The 21199-nt window shown below is 43.1% G+C and overlaps 1 protein-coding gene across 2 annotated transcripts in view; it reads right to left on the bottom strand.

Moving 5' to 3' along the window:
• Positions 1-265: 265 nt before the first annotated feature.
• TBCD (tubulin folding cofactor D) overlaps positions 266-21199 on the bottom strand; it is a 181548-nt gene continuing 160614 nt past the window's right edge. For both annotated transcript variants that reach the window (XM_068117802.2, XM_068117801.2), the window contains 6 exons: position 21199; positions 18832-18921; positions 18460-18547; positions 15283-15392; positions 11537-11597; positions 266-480 (listed from right to left, as the gene is read on the bottom strand). The exon at position 21199 is cut by the window's right edge and continues 74 nt beyond it. In XM_068117802.2, the coding sequence (XP_067973903.2) occupies positions 460-480; positions 11537-11597; positions 15283-15392; positions 18460-18547; positions 18832-18921; position 21199 (371 nt within the window). In that variant the 3' untranslated portion in view covers positions 266-459. The remainder of the gene's footprint in view (positions 481-11536; positions 11598-15282; positions 15393-18459; positions 18548-18831; positions 18922-21198) is intronic.

The raw sequence follows: 21199 nt of genomic DNA, 5'->3' as shown, positions 1-21199 counted from the left end.
GTGTGGTCTACGAGACGGCATTAGCGCTTTTGCACTGCGCAAGAATGTAGACAGCAGTAGATTCTGGTCGGTGTAGATTCAAACTTTGTGAACATCACTCAAAACCGACGGATTAATACTTACCACAAAGTTCACGGCAAAACAACCGATGAAACTCCACCAAAAGGTGACCCATGTGGACACGAAGCCTTCATCGGCGAATCAAACGTTTGCCTTAAAAAGAGGAATGCCTGGACAAGAAAATGTCAAAGGCCTCACGAGGTAAAACATTCTGAATCGAGCTTTATTTCCCATTTCCAAACATTTCCAAACCTCGCACATCGCGTTCAAGAGAGGAAAGAAGCCATTTTATTTACAAACTTCAGCATTTCAAAAAACGACCGGGCCATTCTGAAAATCCCCACATGGCGGTTCTCTCGTGCCTTCCCTCCGTCTCTCCGTGTTTCCGAGAAAGCAAAATTAAACAGGATGGGTCTGCAACTGGAATGACATCACAGAGCATGGACTCAAATTAAGTACATTTAAGGGTTGTGTAAAGCTGCTGAAATAGCATAACAACTACGACATTGGGTGAATGCCGAAACGTTCACTCAACATTGAAGGAGTAAGATAAAATACCAAGACATTTTCACTGTCTTTGGGAAAGGGTTAAAATTCCTTTTTGGGTCTTTTTGGGGACGGACATATAGATGGCCCTTTGCATAATGACAAATGCCGATCATAGCACAACTGGAAAGTGAAGAGGAGGAGTCTCTCTCACAATAAACAAGAAAAAGAGCAATCAGAGATCGCAAACCCTTCAGTGGTTTTTAAGGCTTTTGTGTGAAAACAAATATGGCGGCCGAACCACGTGACCGATGACCATCATTATATTTCTTCTCCACCAATTTATGCCTACATGACACTCAAGAAATTTCATCTTGATCGGATGAAGTTTTGTACTTGTCCAATTATGATGTCATAATGGAGGCACCTATGACATAATCATAAACATATTTTATTCCCCATGGAAAGTTCTTTACAATGAGCCATGTCTCAATTTTTTCTATTCAGCTTTTTCAGAGATATAGAGGTGCAAAGTTTTTCGATCCAAGATGTCGGCCGAACCACATGACCTATGACGTCATAATTATCATTAAAACATTCTACAGGTGTAGTTGCACCTATGGTGAAAATTTCCTGTCAATCGAACCAACGGTTGCAGAGAAAATCATATTTATTCTGTGCAGACAAACAGACAAACAGACAAACAAACAAATGGAAAATCGGTCAGAGACCGAGGACTTGCTGGAATATACTTTTATTAATCGGCCATTTTGGACAAATACGGCGGCCGAACCACGTGACTGATGACGTCGTCATTATTTGTTTTCTTAACTAATTTATTCCTCGATTATGCTCAAGAAATTTCATCTTGATCGGATGAACTTTTGTACTTGTCGAATTATGACGTCATAATGGAGGCACCTATGACATCATCATTAACATATTTTATTCCCCATGGAGAGTTCTTTAGAAGGAGCCATGTCTCCATTTTTTATATTCAGCACTTTCGGAGATATGGAGGTGCAAAATTTTTCGGTTTTTCCAAGATGGCGGCCGAACCACGTGACCAACGACGTCATCATTATTTTTTTTCCAAACTAATTTATTCCTGGATTATGCTCAAGAAATTTCATCTTAATCGGATGAAGTTTTGTACTTGTCGAATTATCAAATTATGACGTCATAATGGAGGCCTATGGCCGAGAGAGTTAAAAATTGGGCAGTCTATTCCAGGGCAAGACAAATATGTGTGTAAAGTTTGGCGATTCTACGTGCAATGGTGTAGACGTAGTGCTGCGAACAAACAAACAGACAGACAGACAGATGAAAAATCGGTCAGAGACCGAGGACTTGCCGGAATTTACTTTTTTATCGGCCATTTAGGACAAATATGGCGGCTGAACCACGTGACCGATGACGTCATCATCAACACATTTTATTCCCCATGGAGAGTTCTTTACAATGAGTCATGTCTCAATTTTTTCTATTCAGCACTTTCGGAGATATGGAGGTGCTAGGTTTTTCGGTTTTTCCAAGATGGCGGCCGAACCACGTGACCAATGACGTCATCATTAACATATTTTATTCCCCATGGAGAGTTCTTTGCAATGAGCCATGTTTCAATTTTTTCTACTCAGCACTTTCGGAGATATGGAGGTGCTAGGTTTTTCGGTTTTTCCAAGATGGCGGCCGAACCACGTGACCTGTGACGTCATCATTAACATATTTTATTCCCCATGGAGAGTTCTTTACAATGAGCCAAGTCTCAATTTTTTATGTTGAGCACTTTCGGAGATATGGAGGTGCAACGTTTTTCGGTTTTTCCAAGATGGCGGCCGAACACGTGACTGATGACGTCATCATTAACATATTTTATTCCCCATGGAGAGTTCTTTACAATGAGCCATGTCTCAATTTTTTCTATTCAGCACTTTCGGAGATATGGAGGTGCAAATTTTTTCGGTTTTTCTAAGATGGCGGCCGAACCACGTGACCTGTGACGTCATCATTAACATATTTTATTCCCCATGGAGAGTTCTTTACAATGAGCCATGTCTCAATTTTTTATGTTGAGCACTTTCAGAGATATGGAGGTGCAACGTTTTTCGGTTTTTCCAAGATGGCGGCCGAACACGTGACTGATGACGTCATCATTAACATATTTTATTCCCCATGGAGAGTTCTTTACAATGAGCCATGTCTCAATTTTTTCTATTCAGCACTTTCGGAGATATGGAGGTGCAAAATTTTTCTGTTTTTACAAGATGGCGGCCGAACCACGTGACTGATGTCATCATTAACATATTTTATTCCCCATGGAGAGTTCTTTACAATGAGCCATGTCTCAATTTTTTCTGTTCAGTACTTTCGGAGATATAGAGGTGCAAATTTTTTCGGTTTTTCCAAGATGGCGGCCGAACCACGTCACCGATGACGTCATCAATTGGGCACAGTCTAGTCCTGGGCAAGACCAATATGTGTGCAAAGTTTGGCGATTCTACGTGCAACGGTGTAGACGTAGTGCTGCAAACAGACAGACAGATAGATGAAAAATCGGTCAGAGACCGAGGACTTGCCGGAATGTACTTTTTTATCGGCCATTTAGAACAAATATGGCGGCCGAACCATGTGATAGATGACGTCATCATTAACATATTTTATTCCCCATGGAGAGTTCTTTACAATGAGCCATGTCTCAATTTTTTCCATTCTGCACTTTTGGAGATATAGTGGTGCAAAGTTTTCCCGTTTTTCCAAGATGGCGGCCGAACAACGTGACCGATGGCATCATCATTAACATATTTTATTCCCCATGGAGAGTTCTTTGCAATGAGCCATGTCTCAATTTTTTCTATTCAGCACTTTCAGAGATATGGAGGTGCAAAAATTTTCGGTTTTTCCAAGATGGCGGCCGAACAACGTGACCGATGACGTCATCAATTGGGCACAGTCTATTCCAGGGCAAGACCAATATGTGTGCAAAGTTTGGCGATTCTACGTGCAACGGTGTAGACGCAGTGCTGCAAACAGACAGACAAACAAACGAACAGATCAACATACTTGCCGGAATCTTTTCCGGCAAGTAATGAAAAATCGGTCAGAGACCGAGGACTTGCCGGAATGTACTTTTTAATCGGCCATTTAGGACAAATATGGCGGCCGAACCACGTGACTGATGACGTCATCATTAACATATTTTATTCCCCATGGAGAGTTCTTTTCAATGAGCCATGTCTCAATTTTTTCTATTCAGCACTTTCGGAGATGTGGAGGTGCAAAGTTTTTCGGTTTTTCCAAGATGGCGGCCGAACCACGTGACCGATGACGTCATCATTAACATATTTTATTCCACATGGAGATTTCTTTACAATGAGCCATGTCTCAATTTTTTCTGTTCAGTACTTTTGGAGACATAGCGGTGCAAAGTTTTGCCGTTTTTCCAAGATGGCGGCCGACCACGTGACATATGACATCATCATTAACATATTTTATTCCCCATGGAGAGTTCTTTACAATGAGCCATGTCTCAATTTTTTCTGTTCAGCACTTTTGGAGATTTTGTGGTGCAAAGTTTTGCCGTTTTTCCAAGATGGCGGCCGACCACGTGACTGATGACGTCATCATTAACATATTTTATTCCCCATGGAGAGTTCTTTACAATGAGGCATGTCTCAATTTTTTCTGTTCAGCACTTTTGGAGATATAGTGGCGCAACGTTTTACCGTTTTTCCAAGATGGCGACCGAACCACGTGACTGATGACGTCATCATTTACATATTTTATTCCCCATGGAGAGTTCTTTACAATGAGCCATGTCTCAATTTTTTCTGTTCAGTACTTTCGGAGATATAGAGGTGCAAAATTTTTCGGTTTTTCCAAGATGGCGGCCGAACCACGTGACCAACGACGTCATCATTATTTTTTTTCCAAACTAATTTATTCCTGGATTATGCTCAAGAAATTTCATCTTAATCGGATGAAGTTTTGTACTTGTCGAATTATCAAATTATGACGTCATAATGGAGGCCTATGGCCGAGAGAGTTAAAAATTGGGCAGTCTATTCCAGGGCAAGACAAATATGTGTGTAAAGTTTGGCGATTCTACGTGCAATGGTGTAGACGTAGTGCTGCGAACAAACAAACAGACAGACAGACAGATGAAAAATCGGTCAGAGACCGAGGACTTGCCGGAATTTACTTTTTTATCGGCCATTTAGGACAAATATGGCGGCTGAACCACGTGACCGATGACGTCATCATCAACACATTTTATTCCCCATGGAGAGTTCTTTACAATGAGTCATGTCTCAATTTTTTCTATTCAGCACTTTCGGAGATATGGAGGTGCTAGGTTTTTCGGTTTTTCCAAGATGGCGGCCGAACCACGTGACCAATGACGTCATCATTAACATATTTTATTCCCCATGGAGAGTTCTTTGCAATGAGCCATGTTTCAATTTTTTCTACTCAGCACTTTCGGAGATATGGAGGTGCTAGGTTTTTCGGTTTTTCCAAGATGGCGGCCGAACCACGTGACCTGTGACGTCATCATTAACATATTTTATTCCCCATGGAGAGTTCTTTACAATGAGCCAAGTCTCAATTTTTTATGTTGAGCACTTTCGGAGATATGGAGGTGCAACGTTTTTCGGTTTTTCCAAGATGGCGGCCGAACACGTGACTGATGACGTCATCATTAACATATTTTATTCCCCATGGAGAGTTCTTTACAATGAGCCATGTCTCAATTTTTTCTATTCAGCACTTTCGGAGATATGGAGGTGCAAATTTTTTCGGTTTTTCTAAGATGGCGGCCGAACCACGTGACCTGTGACGTCATCATTAACATATTTTATTCCCCATGGAGAGTTCTTTACAATGAGCCATGTCTCAATTTTTTATGTTGAGCACTTTCAGAGATATGGAGGTGCAACGTTTTTCGGTTTTTCCAAGATGGCGGCCGAACACGTGACTGATGACGTCATCATTAACATATTTTATTCCCCATGGAGAGTTCTTTACAATGAGCCATGTCTCAATTTTTTCTATTCAGCACTTTCGGAGATATGGAGGTGCAAAATTTTTCTGTTTTTACAAGATGGCGGCCGAACCACGTGACTGATGTCATCATTAACATATTTTATTCCCCATGGAGAGTTCTTTACAATGAGCCATGTCTCAATTTTTTCTGTTCAGCACTTTTGGAGATATGGAGGTGCAAAGTTTTTCGGTTTTTCCAAGATGGCGGCCGAACCACGTCACCGATGACGTCATCAATTGGGCACAGTCTAGTCCTGGGCAAGACCAATATGTGTGCAAAGTTTGGCGATTCTACGTGCAACGGTGTAGACGTAGTGCTGCAAACAGACAGACAGATAGATGAAAAATCGGTCAGAGACCGAGGACTTGCCGGAATGTACTTTTTTATCGGCCATTTAGAACAAATATGGCGGCCGAACCATGTGATAGATGACGTCATCATTAACATATTTTATTCCCCATGGAGAGTTCTTTACAATGAGCCATGTCTCAATTTTTTCCATTCTGCACTTTTGGAGATATAGTGGTGCAAAGTTTTCCCGTTTTTCCAAGATGGCGGCCGAACAACGTGACCGATGGCATCATCATTAACATATTTTATTCCCCATGGAGAGTTCTTTGCAATGAGCCATGTCTCAATTTTTTCTATTCAGCACTTTCAGAGATATGGAGGTGCAAAAATTTTCGGTTTTTCCAAGATGGCGGCCGAACAACGTGACCGATGACGTCATCAATTGGGCACAGTCTATTCCAGGGCAAGACCAATATGTGTGCAAAGTTTGGCGATTCTACGTGCAACGGTGTAGACGCAGTGCTGCAAACAGACAGACAAACAAACGAACAGATCAACATACTTGCCGGAATCTTTTCCGGCAAGTAATGAAAAATCGGTCAGAGACCGAGGACTTGCCGGAATGTACTTTTTAATCGGCCATTTAGGACAAATATGGCGGCCGAACCACGTGACTGATGACGTCATCATTAACATATTTTATTCCCCATGGAGAGTTCTTTTCAATGAGCCATGTCTCAATTTTTTCTATTCAGCACTTTCGGAGATGTGGAGGTGCAAAGTTTTTCGGTTTTTCCAAGATGGCGGCCGAACCACGTGACCGATGACGTCATCATTAACATATTTTATTCCACATGGAGATTTCTTTACAATGAGCCATGTCTCAATTTTTTCTGTTCAGTACTTTTGGAGACATAGCGGTGCAAAGTTTTGCCGTTTTTCCAAGATGGCGGCCGACCACGTGACATATGACATCATCATTAACATATTTTATTCCCCATGGAGAGTTCTTTACAATGAGCCATGTCTCAATTTTTTCTGTTCAGCACTTTTGGAGATTTTGTGGTGCAAAGTTTTGCCGTTTTTCCAAGATGGCGGCCGACCACGTGACTGATGACGTCATCATTAACATATTTTATTCCCCATGGAGAGTTCTTTACAATGAGGCATGTCTCAATTTTTTCTGTTCAGCACTTTTGGAGATATAGTGGCGCAACGTTTTACCGTTTTTCCAAGATGGCGACCGAACCACGTGACTGATGACGTCATCATTTACAAATTTTATTCCCCATGGAGATTTCTTTACAATGAGCCATGTCTCAATTTTTTCTGTTCAGTACTTTCGAAGATATAGAGGTGCAAAGTTTTTCGGTTTTTCCAAGATGGCGGCCGAACCACGTCACCGATGACGTCATCAATTGGGCACAGTCTATTCCAGGGCAAGACCAATATGTGTGTAAAGTTTGGCGATTCTACGTGCAACGGTGTAGATGCAGTGCTGCAAACAGACAGACAGACAAACAGACAGACAGATGAAAAATCGGTCAGAGACCGAGGACTTGCCGGAATGTACTTTTTTATCCGCCATTTAGGACAAATATGGCGGCCGAACCACGTGACCGATGACGTCATCATTAACATATTTTATTCCCCATGGAGAGTTCTTTACAATGAGGCATGTCTCAATTTTTTCTATTCAGCACTTTTGGACACATAGAGGTGCTAAGTTTTTCGGTTTTTCCAAGATGGCGGCCGAACCACGTGACATATGACGTCATCATTAACAAATTTTATTCCCCATGGAGAGTTCTTTACAATGAGCCATGTCTCAATTTTTTCTATTCAGCACTTTCAGAGGTATGGAGGTGCAAAATTTTTCGGTTTTTCCAAGATGGCGGCCGAACCACGTGACATATGACGTCATCATTAACATATTTTATTCCCCATGGAGAGTTCTTTACAATGAGCCATGCCTCAATTTTTTCTGTTCAGCACTTTTGGAGATATAGTGGTGCAAAGTTTTGCCGTTTTTCCAAGATGGCGGCCGACCACGTGACATATGACATCATCATTAACATATTTTATTCCCCATGGAGAGTTCTTTACAATGAGCCATGTCTCAATTTTTTCTGTTCAGCACTTTTGGAGATTTTGTGGTGCAAAGTTTTGCCGTTTTTCCAAGATGGCGGCCGACCACGTGACATATGACGTCATCATTAACATATTTTATTCCCCATGGAGAGTTCTTTACAATGAGCCATGTCTCAATTTTTTCTGTTCAGCACTTTTGGAGATATAGTGGCGCAACGTTTTGCCGTTTTTCCAAGATGGCGACCGAACCACGTGACTGATGACGTCATCATTTAGATATTTTATTCCCCATGGAGAGTTCTTTACAATGAGCCATGTCTCAATTTTTTCTGTTCAGTACTTTCAGAGATGTAGAGGTGCAAAGTTTTTCGGTTTTTCCAAGATGGCGGCCGAACCACGTCACCGATGACGTCATCAATTGGGCACAGTCTATTCCAGGGCAAGACCAATATGTGTGCAAGGTTTGGCGATTCTACGTGCAACGGTGTAGACGCAGTGCTGCAAACAGACAGACAGACAAACAGACAGACAGACAGACAGACAGATGAAAAATCGGTCAGAGACCGAGGACTTGCCGGAATGTACTTTTTTATTGGCCATTGAGGACAAATATGGCGGCCGAACCACGTGACCGATGACGTCATCATTAACATATTTTATTCCCCATGGAGAGTTCTTTACAATGAGGCATGTCTCAATTTTTTCAATTCAGCACTTTTGGACACATAGAGGTGCTAAGTTTTTCGGTTTTTCCAAGATAGCGGCCGAACCACGTGACATATGACGTCATCATTAACAAATTTTATTCCCCATGCATAGTTCTTTACAATGAGCCATGTCTCAATTTTTTCTGTTCAGCACTTTTGGAGATATAGTGGTGCAAAGTTTTGCCGTTTTTCCAAGATGGCGGCCGACCACGTGACATATGACATCATCATTAACATATTTTATTCCCCATGGAGAGTTCTTTACAACGAGCCATGTCTCAATTTTTTCTGTTCAGCACTTTTGGAAATTTCGTGGTGCAAAGTTTTGCCGTTTTTCCAAGATGGCGGCCGATCACGTGACTGATGACGTCATCATTAACATATTTTATTCCCCATGGAGAGTTCTTTACAATGAGCCATGTCTCAATTTTTTCTGTTCAGCACTTTTGGAGATATAGTGGTGCAAAGTTTTGCCGTTTTTCCAAGATGGCGGCCGACCACGTGACATATGACGTCATCATTAACATATTTTATTCCCCATGGAGAGTTCTTTACAATGAGCCATGTCTCAATTTTTTCTGTTCAGCACTTTTGGAGATATAGTGGCGCAACGTTTTTCGGTTTTTCCAAGATGGCGGCCGAACCACGTGACCTATGACGTCATCATTAACATATTTTATTCCCCATGGAGTTCTTTACAATGAGCCATGTCTCAATTTTTTCTGTTCAGCACTTTTGGAGATATAGTGGTGCAAAGTTTTGCCGTTTTTCCAAGATGGCGGCCGACCACGTGACATATGACGTCATCATTAACATATTTTATTCCCCATGGAGAGTTCTTTACAATGAGCCATGTCTCAATTTTTTCTGTTCAGCACTTTTGGAGATATAGTGGCGCAACGTTTTGCCGTTTTTCCAAGATGGCGACCGAACCACGTGACTGATGACGTCATCATTTACATATTTTATTCCCCATGGAGAGTTCTTTACAATGAGCCATGTCTCAATTTTTTCTGTTCAGTACTTTCGGAGATATAGAGGTGCAAAGTTTTTCGGTTTTTCCAAGATGGCGGCCGAACCACGTCACTGATGACGTCATCAATTGGGCACAGTCTATTCCAGGGCAAGACCAATATGTGTGCAAAGTTTGGCGATTCTACGTGCAACGGTGTAGACGCAGTGCTGCAAACAGACAGACAGACAAACAGACAGACAGACAGACAGACAGACAGATGAAAAATCGGTCAGAGACCGAGGACTTGCCGGAATTTACTTTTTTATCGGCCATTTAGGACAAATATGGCGGCCGAACCACGTGACCGATGATGTCATCATGAACATATTTTATTCCCCATGGAGAGTTCTTTACAATGAGCCATGTCTCAATTTTTTATATTGAGCACTTTGGGAGATATGGAGGTGGTAGGTTTTTCGTTTTTTCCAAGATGGCGGCCGAACTACGTAACTGATGACGTCATCATTAACACATTTTATTCCCCATCAAGAGTTCTTTACAATGAGCCATGTCTCAATTTTTTCTATTCAGTACTTTCAGAGATATGGAGGTGCAAAGTTTTTAGGTTTTTCCAAGATGGCGGCCGAACCACGTGACTGATGACGTCATCATTAACATATTTTATTCCCCATGGAGAGTTCTTTACAATGAGCCATGTCTCAATTTTTTCTGTTCAGCACTTTCGGAGATATAGAGTTGCAAACTTTTTCCAAGATGGCGGCCGAACCACGTGACCAATGACGTCATCACTAACATTTTATTCCCCATGGAGAGTTCTTTACAATGAGCCATGTCTCAATTTTTTCTGTTCAGCACTTTTGGAGATATAGTGGTGCAAAATTTTGCCATTTTCCAAGATGGCGGCCGACCACGTGACTGATGACGTCATCATTAACATATTTTATTCCCCATGGAGAGTTCTTTACAATGAGCCATGTCTCAATTTTTTCTGTTCAGCACTTTCGGAGATATAGAGTTGCAAACTTTTTCCAAGATGGCGGCCGAACCACGTGACCAATGACGTCATCACTAACATTTTATTCCCCATGGAGAGTTCTTTACAATGAGCTCAATTTTTTCTGTTCAGCACTTTTGGAGATATAGTGGTGCAAAATTTTGCCATTTTCCAAGATGGCGGCCGACCACGTGACTGATGACGTCATCATTAACATATTTTATTCCCCATGGAGAGTTCTTTACAATGAGCCATGTCTCAATTTTTTCTGTTCAGTACTTTCGGAGATATAGAGGTGCAAAGTTTTTCGGTTTTTCCAAGATGGCGGCCGAACCACGTCACCGATGACGTCATCAATTGGGCACAGTCTATTCCAGGGCAAGACCAATATGTGTGCAAAGTTTGGCGATTCTCCGTGCAACGGTGTAGACGCAGTGCTGCAAACAGACAGACAAACAGACAGACAGACAAACAGACAGACAGACAAACAAACGAACAGATCAACATACTTGCCGGAATCTTTTCCGGCAAGTAACAAACAGACAAACGAACAGCTCAACATACTTGCCGGAAATTTTTCCGGCAAGTAACGAACAGATCAACATACTTGCCGGAATATTTTCCGGCAAGTAACAAACAGACAGACAGACAGACAAACGAACAGATCAACATACTTGCCGGAATCTTTTCCGGCAACTAACAAACGGACTCAAATGCAATCCTCTCCTCTGGTGAGGGTAACAAGGAATCTAACAGCTTGCACCTTGCTGCTGTCCTCATGTCTATGACAACATGGATTACTGATTTGGAAACTCGATAAGCAGACATCACTTAAATGATGGGCGTCGTGACTAAATCCTTTGAGGTGACAGTGCAGTGTGGGGCATCACCTTCGTCATGTATTCTTTTAGCTTGTCCAGAACAGGTTTCAAGGTATCCGGTGTTGCTTCCCTGGAGCGAGTACAATGGCATATATTGTTAAGGTGGTGCACATACGTTCGCTCCAGCACGCAGCACCGCTCGGACACGACACATACACAGTGCAGCAGAGTGCAGTGCACCGCCGTGTTCAGACCCGACAGGGCACGGCGCAGCACCCACCTCCATCCCAAACTAGACTCAAACACAGTGCAACACCCCTTTCCCCTCAACCTGGCAGACCTGGCAGACCTGGCAGAGCAATAACCCCACTCCCCACTCAAACCGACCATATAATAATAATAATTCATTTATTTTGTATAGCGCTTTTCCAGAAGCCCAAAGGCGCTTTGACAGAGTGGCAAACATAATGCATAACAATACATGAAAACAACAATTGCAAAAAGACAAGAATCAATAGGGAAATATTTAAAGCAAAAGGAGGGAGAAGGAGAAGAGATAGTCAGGGGTTAAATGCTGTGGGTTGAATGTTGAATGCAGTGTTGAACAGGTGGGTCTTTAGTGATGTTTTGAATGTGGTGAGTGAGGAGGAGTCTCTGATGGTGTGAGGCAGTGAATTCCAGAGGGTGGGAGCAGCGATGGAGAAGGCCCTGTCCCCCCAGGATCTGAATTTGGTCCGGATGGAGGGGGTCAGGAGGTTGGTACCAGCAGAGCGGAGGTTGCGGGTGGGAGTGTGTCTGGAGAGGTCAGCCAGGTAGGATGGGGCCAGGTTATGGAGGGCTTTGTATGTCAAGAGGAGGATTTTGTATTGGATTCTCTGGGGGGTGGGGAGCCAGTGAAGCTTGTAAAGGACGGGGGTGATGTGGTCACGGGTCCGGGAATGGGTGAGTAGACGGGCAGCGGAGTTCTGAATGTATTGGAGTTTATTGGTGATTGTTGAGGGTGAACCATAGAGGAGGCTATTGCAGTAGTCCAGACGGGAGGTGATGAAGGCGTGGATGAGGGTTTCTGCAGCCGTGGAGGAGAGGGATGAGCGGAGACGGGCGATGTTTTTCAGGTGAAAGAAGGCTGACTTTGTGATCTGTTTAGTGTATTTGTCGAAGGAGAGGGTTTGGTCAAAGATGACGCCAAGATTCCGGATGTGAGGGGAGGTGGATACTGGGATACCGTCGATGTTGAGGGCAAAGTTATGGGTGGATTTTGTGAGCGTTTTTGGGCCAATGATGATTATTTCAGATTTATCACAGTTAAGCTTGAGGAAGTTGATTTGAAGCCAGGATTTTATTTCAGTGATGCAGTTTGTCAGGATAGAGTGGGTGTCGGTGGAGACGGACTTGGTGGAGATGAAAAGCTGGATGTCATCGGCGAAGCAGTGGAATTGGAGACCATGACGGCGGATTAAGTGACCGAGCGGGGACAGGTAAAGGATGAAGAGGAGGGGGCCAAGAACTGAACCTTGGGGGACACCTTGGGGGAGGGGAGCAGTGGGGGATTTGCAGTTATTGATGGAGATGAACTGGCATCTGTCAGAGAGGTATGATTTAATCCAAGAGAGGGCAGTGCCGGTAACGTTAAAGGTGGATTCAAGTCGGGTGAGGAGGATAGTGTGATCGATGGTGTCAAAGGCAGCGCTGAGGTCGAGGAGGACGAGAATGTTGAGGTTGCCAGCGTCAGAGGAGAGGAGAAGGTCATTGGTGATTTTGAGGAGAGCAGTTTCAGTACTGTGGTTGGACCGGAATCCGGATTGGAATGTTTCATACAGGTTATTGGCAGAGAGATGATGTTTGAGTTGAGTGGCTACAGCGCGTTCCAAAACTTTTGACAAAGGGTAGGTTGGAGATGGGTCTGAAGTTGTTTAGGGTGTCAGGGTTTAGACCAGGTTTTTTTAGAATGGGGGTAACAGCAGCAATTTTGAGGGAAGGTGGGACGATGCCTGTAGACAGGGAGGAGTTTATTGTTGCAATGATAAGTGGAGAGAGAGCAGGGAGGGAGGCTTTGACAAAGCTGGAGGGGATGGGGTCAAGAGTGCAGGTGGCAGTTTTCATTCCTATGAGGAGTTCAGAGAGGTCAGTAGGGGAGATTGGGGAGAACCGAGACAGGGGATGGCAGGACAAGGGGGGGCAGGTGGTTGGAGGGGGAGCGGGTGCGGCGGTGGTCAAGCTGTTGTAGATGTTGTCAATTTTGCGTTGGAAGAAAGAGAGGAAGGAGATGCAGTTGTCTACTGTGAATGACTGGGTGGTGGTGTTCAGGGGGCGGAGGAGTTTGTTTATTGTCGAGAAGAGTGCTTTTGGGTTTCCGGAGCCAGAGTGGATAATTTGAGAGTAGTAGGCAGAGCGGGCGCGGGAGAGGGCATCTTTGTAGTGTTGTAGGTGGTCCTTGTAGGCTTGGGAGTGAACTGTGAGACCCGTTTTATTGCGGAGTCTTTCAAGTTGGCGAGCACGAGTTTTCATCAGGTGGAGTTCAGGGGTAAACCAGGGAGCAGAACGGGTGAAAGAAACTGTTTTGGTTTTTACAGGCGCAAGCTGGTCAAGGCAGGAGGAGAGAGTGTGGTTGTAGTAGTCAGTGAGGTCGGAAGGGGTGTGGAGGTCAATGAAGGGAGAAGTGGACATTTTTTCAGAGAGGGTGGATGAGAATGAGGTAGGTGAAAGAGCGTTTAGCTTACGGAAGTTGATTGTGCGATAATGCCTTGGTGTTGGGGCGGGGTTGTTGATGGTCAGAGTGATGGCTAAGTGGTCAGAGAGGGTGAGGTCGGAGCCATAGAGATGGTGCAAATTTAATCCAGTGGAGCAGACAAGGTCCAAAATGTGACCACGGATATGGGTAGGAAAGTCGACATGTTGAGTGAGGTTAAAGCAGGTGAGTAAATCAGTGAAGTCAGTGGTTATTGTGGAGTCAGTGGAGTCCATGTGGATATTGAAATCACCAAGGAGGAGGATTGAGGGGGAGAGGGAACATAGCTGGGTCAGAAAGTAGAAGTCAGACAGGAATGATCTGCAGCAGCAGATCTTATCATTGCAACAATAAACTCCTCCCTGTCTACAGGCATCGTCCCACCTTCCCTCAAAATTGCTGCTGTTAACCCCATTCTAAAAAAACCTCCTCCTGTATTTTCCACTTTTCAGTGGAAAGTGGAAAAATGACCTTCTCCTCTCCTCTGACGCTGGCAACCTCAACCTCCTCCTGTAAGTAGTCTAGTTTGACAACACTGTTCCTCCTGTAAGTAGTCTAGTTTGATAACACTGTTCCTCCTGTAAGTAGTCTAGTTTGATAACACTGTTCCTCCTGTAATTGTCTAGTTTGATAACACTGTTCCTCCTGTAAGTAGTCTAGTTTGATATAGTGCAGCATATATAGTGCAGCACTCACCAGACCTGAACCAGTGTGATGCAGTGCCCCCAGGACACAAACCAAATCAGCATAATGCAGTACTTCTCTGACTTGACCCAACATGGTGCAGGGCAGCACCACCAAGACCCGATCTTACCTGACCCGGCCCAGCTAGTATTACACCCAACGCACCACCTTATTCTGCAAGGGCGTGGACTTAGAGTGAAATAATCTGATGGACGAAATATGAAGAATGGAATGAAGATCATCAAGACTGAGAAAAGAAGAGAGATCATTAACATGGTGCTGAGAAAAGAAAAGAAAAGAAAAGAAAGGGTGTTTCGTGTCATTGGGGAAGAAAACGTTTTAGCCAATGAGAAAGGTCGGTCGATTCAGACAAAAATCGACGACTTGTTGGGAAAGCACTCACCAGTTTGTTTCACTCAAAATGCACATGGTGGCTTCTCCGTCTTCAGGTGAAAGCAAATCGTCGAACATGAGCAGCATCTCGTAAAGCTGCTCAGCGACCCACACGCGGACCTGGAACGAATCGTCGGAGAAAAGGAATGAGTAGCTGTTTGTTTAAAGGACCGATGCGAGCACCTCTCATGCGCACACTCAAATCGATCAATCTTCATGCGCGCACTCAAATTTTTGAAATTCCGACTTCTTTCCTGGAAGTTCTAGCAGTGTCCACGTGTTTTATGCCTCTCCCACCCCGTTCCTGTGCCTCCTCCCCCCCAAGCCCTCTCCCTCCCACAGATCTTCCGTTGTCCTTGTTCTCTGCTATTGTGTTTGTGTGCTTCCCCCTCTCTCCCCATCTTGTCTCCCGCACCCTTTGTTGCATGTTTTGTGTGTTCGTTTTTTTTGTGATTGATGTTAGCTCTTTCACGACCCTCGATCTTGTGTACAAAAATAGGAAAAAAATAAAAATCTTCACCTCTATCACCCAACCTCCACCTTTTCACAACACGGTCAGCTTCCTCATGGCATACCATACCAATGTTCAACCTACCATTCACTTCTGTATTGGTTCACGAGTTATCAAACAGTGACCACTATATTCGCCATGTGTGTGCGTCTGTCTGTCTGTGTGTGTGTGTGTCTGTCTGTCCGCAGCATAACTACCCGATGATATCATCCGATCTTGATGAAACTTGGGTGGGAGGTTGATATCATGATCTAGTTGTGTCCTGCCTAGAGTGGGCGTATTGCGCCCATTGTGGGCGGAGCCACGCCCAAAAAAGATGTCTTTTTCGGGGGTAATCGAGTTCAAGCTCGATCCTCTCCGAGGGGTTTGGGGGAATCTCACAGGGGTTTCGGTATTTGGTTCGGCCAATGTCATGTGTCGAGCCTCACGGAGCTCGATTTTTCATTTTCGCCCCAAGGTCAAGGTCACAAGGTCACGAAATTTAGAAAAGTCGATTTTTGATGGTTTTATTACATGGTTCGCTTCCTGATAGGGTGACATGTCGTACATGATCTTATATTATCACATACATCATGAAATACAAGTTTTCCAACAAATTTCAGAATCTTCGCCCTTTGAGCTTTGAAGGTCACAAAGGTCAAATTTTCAAAGTTGTCGGAATCTAACCGAATTTTCCGTATTGTGTAGATAACTAACCTCATAACTGATTATGCATTATATTCGATACCATGACCATTTCAAGGTCAGTAACCTTCGTTTTGACATTTCAAGGTCACAAAGGTCAAATTTTCAAAGTTGTCGGAATCGAACCTAATTTTCGGTATTGTGTAGCTAACTAACCTCATAACTGATTATACATTATTTTCTATCTCATTTCAAGGTCAGTAACCTTCGTTTTGACATTTCAAGGTCATAAAGGTCAAATTTTCAAAGTTGTCGGAATCTAACCGAATTTTCCGTATTGTGTAGATAACTAACCTCATAACTGATTATGCATTATATTCTATACCATGACCATTTCAAGGTCAGTAACCTTCATTTTGACATTTCAAGGTCACAAAGGTCAAATTTTCAAAGTTGTCGGAATCGAACCTAATTTTCGGTATTGTGTAGCTAACTAACCTCATAACTGATTATACATTATTTTCTATCTCATTTCAAGGTCAGTAACCTTCGTTTTGACATTTCAAGGTCATAAAGGTCAAATTTTCAAAGTTGTCGGAATCTAACCGAATTTTCCGTATTGTGTAGATAACTAACCTCATAACTGATTATGCATTATATTCTATACCATGACCATTTCAAGGTCAGTAACCTTCGTTTTGACATTTCAAGGTCACAAAGGTCAAATTTTCAAAGTTGTCGGAATCGAACCTAATTTTCGGTATTGTGTAGCTAACTAACCTCATAACTGATTATACATTATTTTCTATCTCATTTCAAGGTCAGTAACCTTCGTTTTGACATTTCAAGGTCATAAAGGTCAAATTTTCAAAGTTGTCGGAATCGAACCAAATTTTCGGTATTGTGTAGGTAACTGGTCTCATACCTGGTTATACATTATTTTCTATCTCATTTCAAGGTCAGTAACCTTCGTTTTGACATTTCAAGGTCACAAAGGTCAAATTTTCAAAGTTGTCGGAATCGAACCGAATTTTCCGTATTGTGTAGCTAACTAGTCTCATAACTGGTTATACATTATTTTCTATCTCATTTCAAGGTCAGTAACCTTCGTTTTGACATTTCAAGGTCACAAAGGGCAAATTTTCAAAGTTGTCGGAATCTAACCGAATTTTCGGTATTGTGGCTAACTAACCTCATAACTGATTATACATTATTTTCTATCTCATTTCAAGGTCAGTAACCTTCGTTTTGACATTTCAAGGTCATAAAGGTCAAATTTTCAAAGTTGTCGGAATCTAACCGAATTTTCCGTATTGTGTAGATAACTAATCTCATAACTGATTATGCATTATATTCTATACCATGACCATTTCAAGGTCAGTAACCTTCGTTTTGACATTTCAAGGTCACAAAGGTCAAATTTTCAAAGTTGTCGGAATCGAACCTAATTTTCGGTATTGTGTAGCTAACTAACCTCATAACTGATTATACATTATTTTCTATCTCATTTCAAGGTCAGTAACCTTCGTTTTGACATTTCAAGGTCATAAAGGTCAAATTTTCAAAGTTGTCGGAATCGAACCAAATTTTCGGTATTGTGTAGGTAACTCGTCTCATACCTGGTTATACATTATTTTCTATCTCATTTCAAGGTCAGTAACCTTCGTTTTGACATTTCAAGGTCACAAAGGTCAAATTTTCAAAGTTGTCGGAATCGAACCGAATTTTCCGTATTGTGTAGCTAACTAGTCTCATAACTGGTTATACATTTTTTTCTATCTCATTTCAAGGTCAGTAACCTTCGTTTTGACATTTCAAGGTCACAAAGGGCAAATTTTCAAAGTTGTCAGAATCTAACCGAATTTTCGGTATTGTGTGGCTAACTAATCTCATAACTGGTTATACATTATTTTCTATCTCATTTCAAGGTCAGTAACCTTCGTTTTGACATTGCCGGGCCTGGCCTGTCCGGGCCTGTTTCGTTTATAGTCCGTCCTTTGTCATTGAATACCGCTCGCTCATGAACCATCGTCGTCTCCCGACTTGTCTCACCTGCAACAAACGGTGGCCCAGGAAACAGAGCAGACGCTTGGCGATATCCCTGCGAAGCTCTCCGTGGAACTGCATCAAGCCACAAAACCTACAAACAGTGCGACGTTTGTACGAGTCGGGCAGCCAGCCGAGATTCTAGGCAAACCGTGCCAGCAGGCTCGGCAGAATGAATGGCATTTTGTGCCGGTGATAAATGATGTGTGATGCATCGACAATATTACTGTACAGGGAGATGAATGCACATACTGTACTCCACATGTGAAAACGGATTCGGGTTGGAGTTTGAATAAAAGCAGACGAGGTAGATAATACAAAACAAGAGGAAGGAGTAGGAGAGAAGAGGGCAACATGTGGGAAATTTGAAATACATACACGGAGATGACCTTTTTCAACTTGTTCAAGTTCCCCACATGGCAAAGAAACTTGCTGCACTGCGAGAACAACTTCTGGGGAAATGGATGGCTGAAAAGGGGGCCGGGGGTTGCAGAGAACTCCATTATGGGGGTGAAAGCTGCAAACAAAAGTGTGGCTGTAGGCAAGGAGAGGATTGGTCATCGGGTAATACACGACATTCGGTTCAAGGAAAATAAAAAGAAAAACGTTTTCGTCCATCATTACGATGCGATCAAACCAAAGTAGAACGACAAAGAAACATCACAAATCCCGAGGGCTGTTCTTTCTGTTGTGAGATCAGGGTTGGAGTTTTAAAGCGATGTAGCGGCAGTCATATAATCGGGGAAGAAAACGTCTGAGCGACCCCTTTGACCCCCGGAATGTGACTAGATCAAAGTAGGCCACCAGGAGGCACTAGGTTAAATATGACCTGCGTGCATACGCAGACACGAAGATGTCGCACACCTCTCCTGTACTTTCAGGAACAGGTGAGGCTAATCAGACTACCTGATGTATGTCCAAACTACTAAACACTAGTGGGGTGTTCTTTCATGCTTACGCCACACGTGCTGTGTTAAACCGTATCTCTATGAAGAAGCGGGCAGTGAAGATGAAAAGCGCGTTGCACACATTTCGTGCTGAAACAAGAACTGTGGTCAAAACCTACGACAAAATCCGTTATTGGGCCGAATGGGAAACGCGCATTTAAAGCACTCTTTCTCAAAAGATGAACAGAGTGCTATTGGGAAATAAACATTTAATGCGCCATTTAAAAATTTACTCGACACCTCCCATCCATGTCACCCTCCACCACTGTTATATCAGAACGAGCCGATTCGCCACACGGTCACAAATTGCATAACCCCAATATGGGACCGTTCAAAAATTACTTCACTTTTTTGGGGGGTTTTTAGTATTTTTTTTTTTTTGTTACCTTCGCCAGAGGAGAGAGTATTGCATTTGAGTCCGTTTGTCTGTCTGTCTGTCTGTCTGTCTGTCTGTCTGTCTATTGGCCGCACAGAATAAATACGATTTTCTCTGCAACCGTTAGTCCGATTGACAGGAAATTTTCACAATAGGTGCAACCTGTAGAATTTTTTTAAATGATAATTATGACGTCATATGTCATCACAGTGGTATAGGTGCCATCTTGCAAAAAACGAAAAACATTGCACCTCTGACCACCTCTGACAAAAACGTTGCACAAAGTAGTGCACACAAATAAAATTGTGTGCACCACTTTGCACCAAACCATCCCTCCAGGTTCACAGCTGTTCACCACCATCTCTTATCTTCCCCCATCCAAAACCTTGATCTTTTCTACCCCTGTTAATTCACCCCATACACTTTTCTGAAATACCGTCTTCTTTCCTGGAAGTCCTAGCTGTGTCCATGTGTTTTTTAATCTCTCCCACCCTCCACTCCCCTTCCCACGCCTCCTCCCCCCCAGCCCTCCCCCTCCCACAGATCTCCCGATGTCCATGCTCTCAAATGTTGTACTTGTGCGCTTCCCCCTCTCTCCCCATCTTGTCTCCTGCTCCCTTTGCGCTGCATAGAAAAAATTGAGACATGGCTCATTGTAAAGAACTTTCCATGTGGAATAACACGTTAACGATGATGTCATAGGTGCCTCAATTATGACGTCATAATTTGACAAGTACAAAACATCAACCGATCACAATAAAATTTATTGAGCATCATCTAGGGATAAATTGATGGAAAAAAATAATGACGTCATCGGTCACGTGGTTCGGCCGCCATATTTGTTTTTACACAAAAGCCGTACAAAAAACATTGAAAACACGTCCTTCCAAGGTTCTGCAATCTCTGATTGCTCTTTCTAGTCTGTTTTTGTTTTTTCGGAAAAGATGACCGTGCATTCTGACGGGCTAGGTTAAACCTTTCTATTATTCGACATATGATTCGTTTTTCGGGATCCCTCATTGTGAATAGCAGTTGATCCAAACAAAGCCAATGGAAATCTGACGCAACAAACCCGGGCAGTGTATAACTAGAGGAGGCCTACAGGCCTAATTGTCAGGCTCATCAGAAAACCAAGGTGGTGGCCATATAATTTCGTCTCGGTGCTATGGTGCGTGGAGTCAGGTGACAGATGTGGGTGTGGTCCAGCAGCTGTCCGACGAATGGGTGCACATTTCAAAAATCGACCACCAACAAGAACCCCAACAACAACACCAACAACAATGTGAAGCTCTTGTGGATCTGTGACATGTCGCAGGTAAAAGCTACACATCACGTACCCGATAATGCTGGATAAAGCATGCGTACATCAACTGCCAACCAATGACTTACATAGAAAATCTGCAACAGGATCGTGAAACTTACT

Source organism: Myxine glutinosa, chromosome 5 (assembly GCF_964187855.1).
Source record: "Myxine glutinosa chromosome 5, kmMyxGlut1.1, whole genome shotgun sequence".
NCBI classification, from domain to species: Eukaryota; Metazoa; Chordata; class Myxini; order Myxiniformes; family Myxinidae; genus Myxine; species Myxine glutinosa.
Note: the sequence above shows the minus strand (reverse complement) of the source record. Positions and strands in the feature narration are given on the sequence as shown.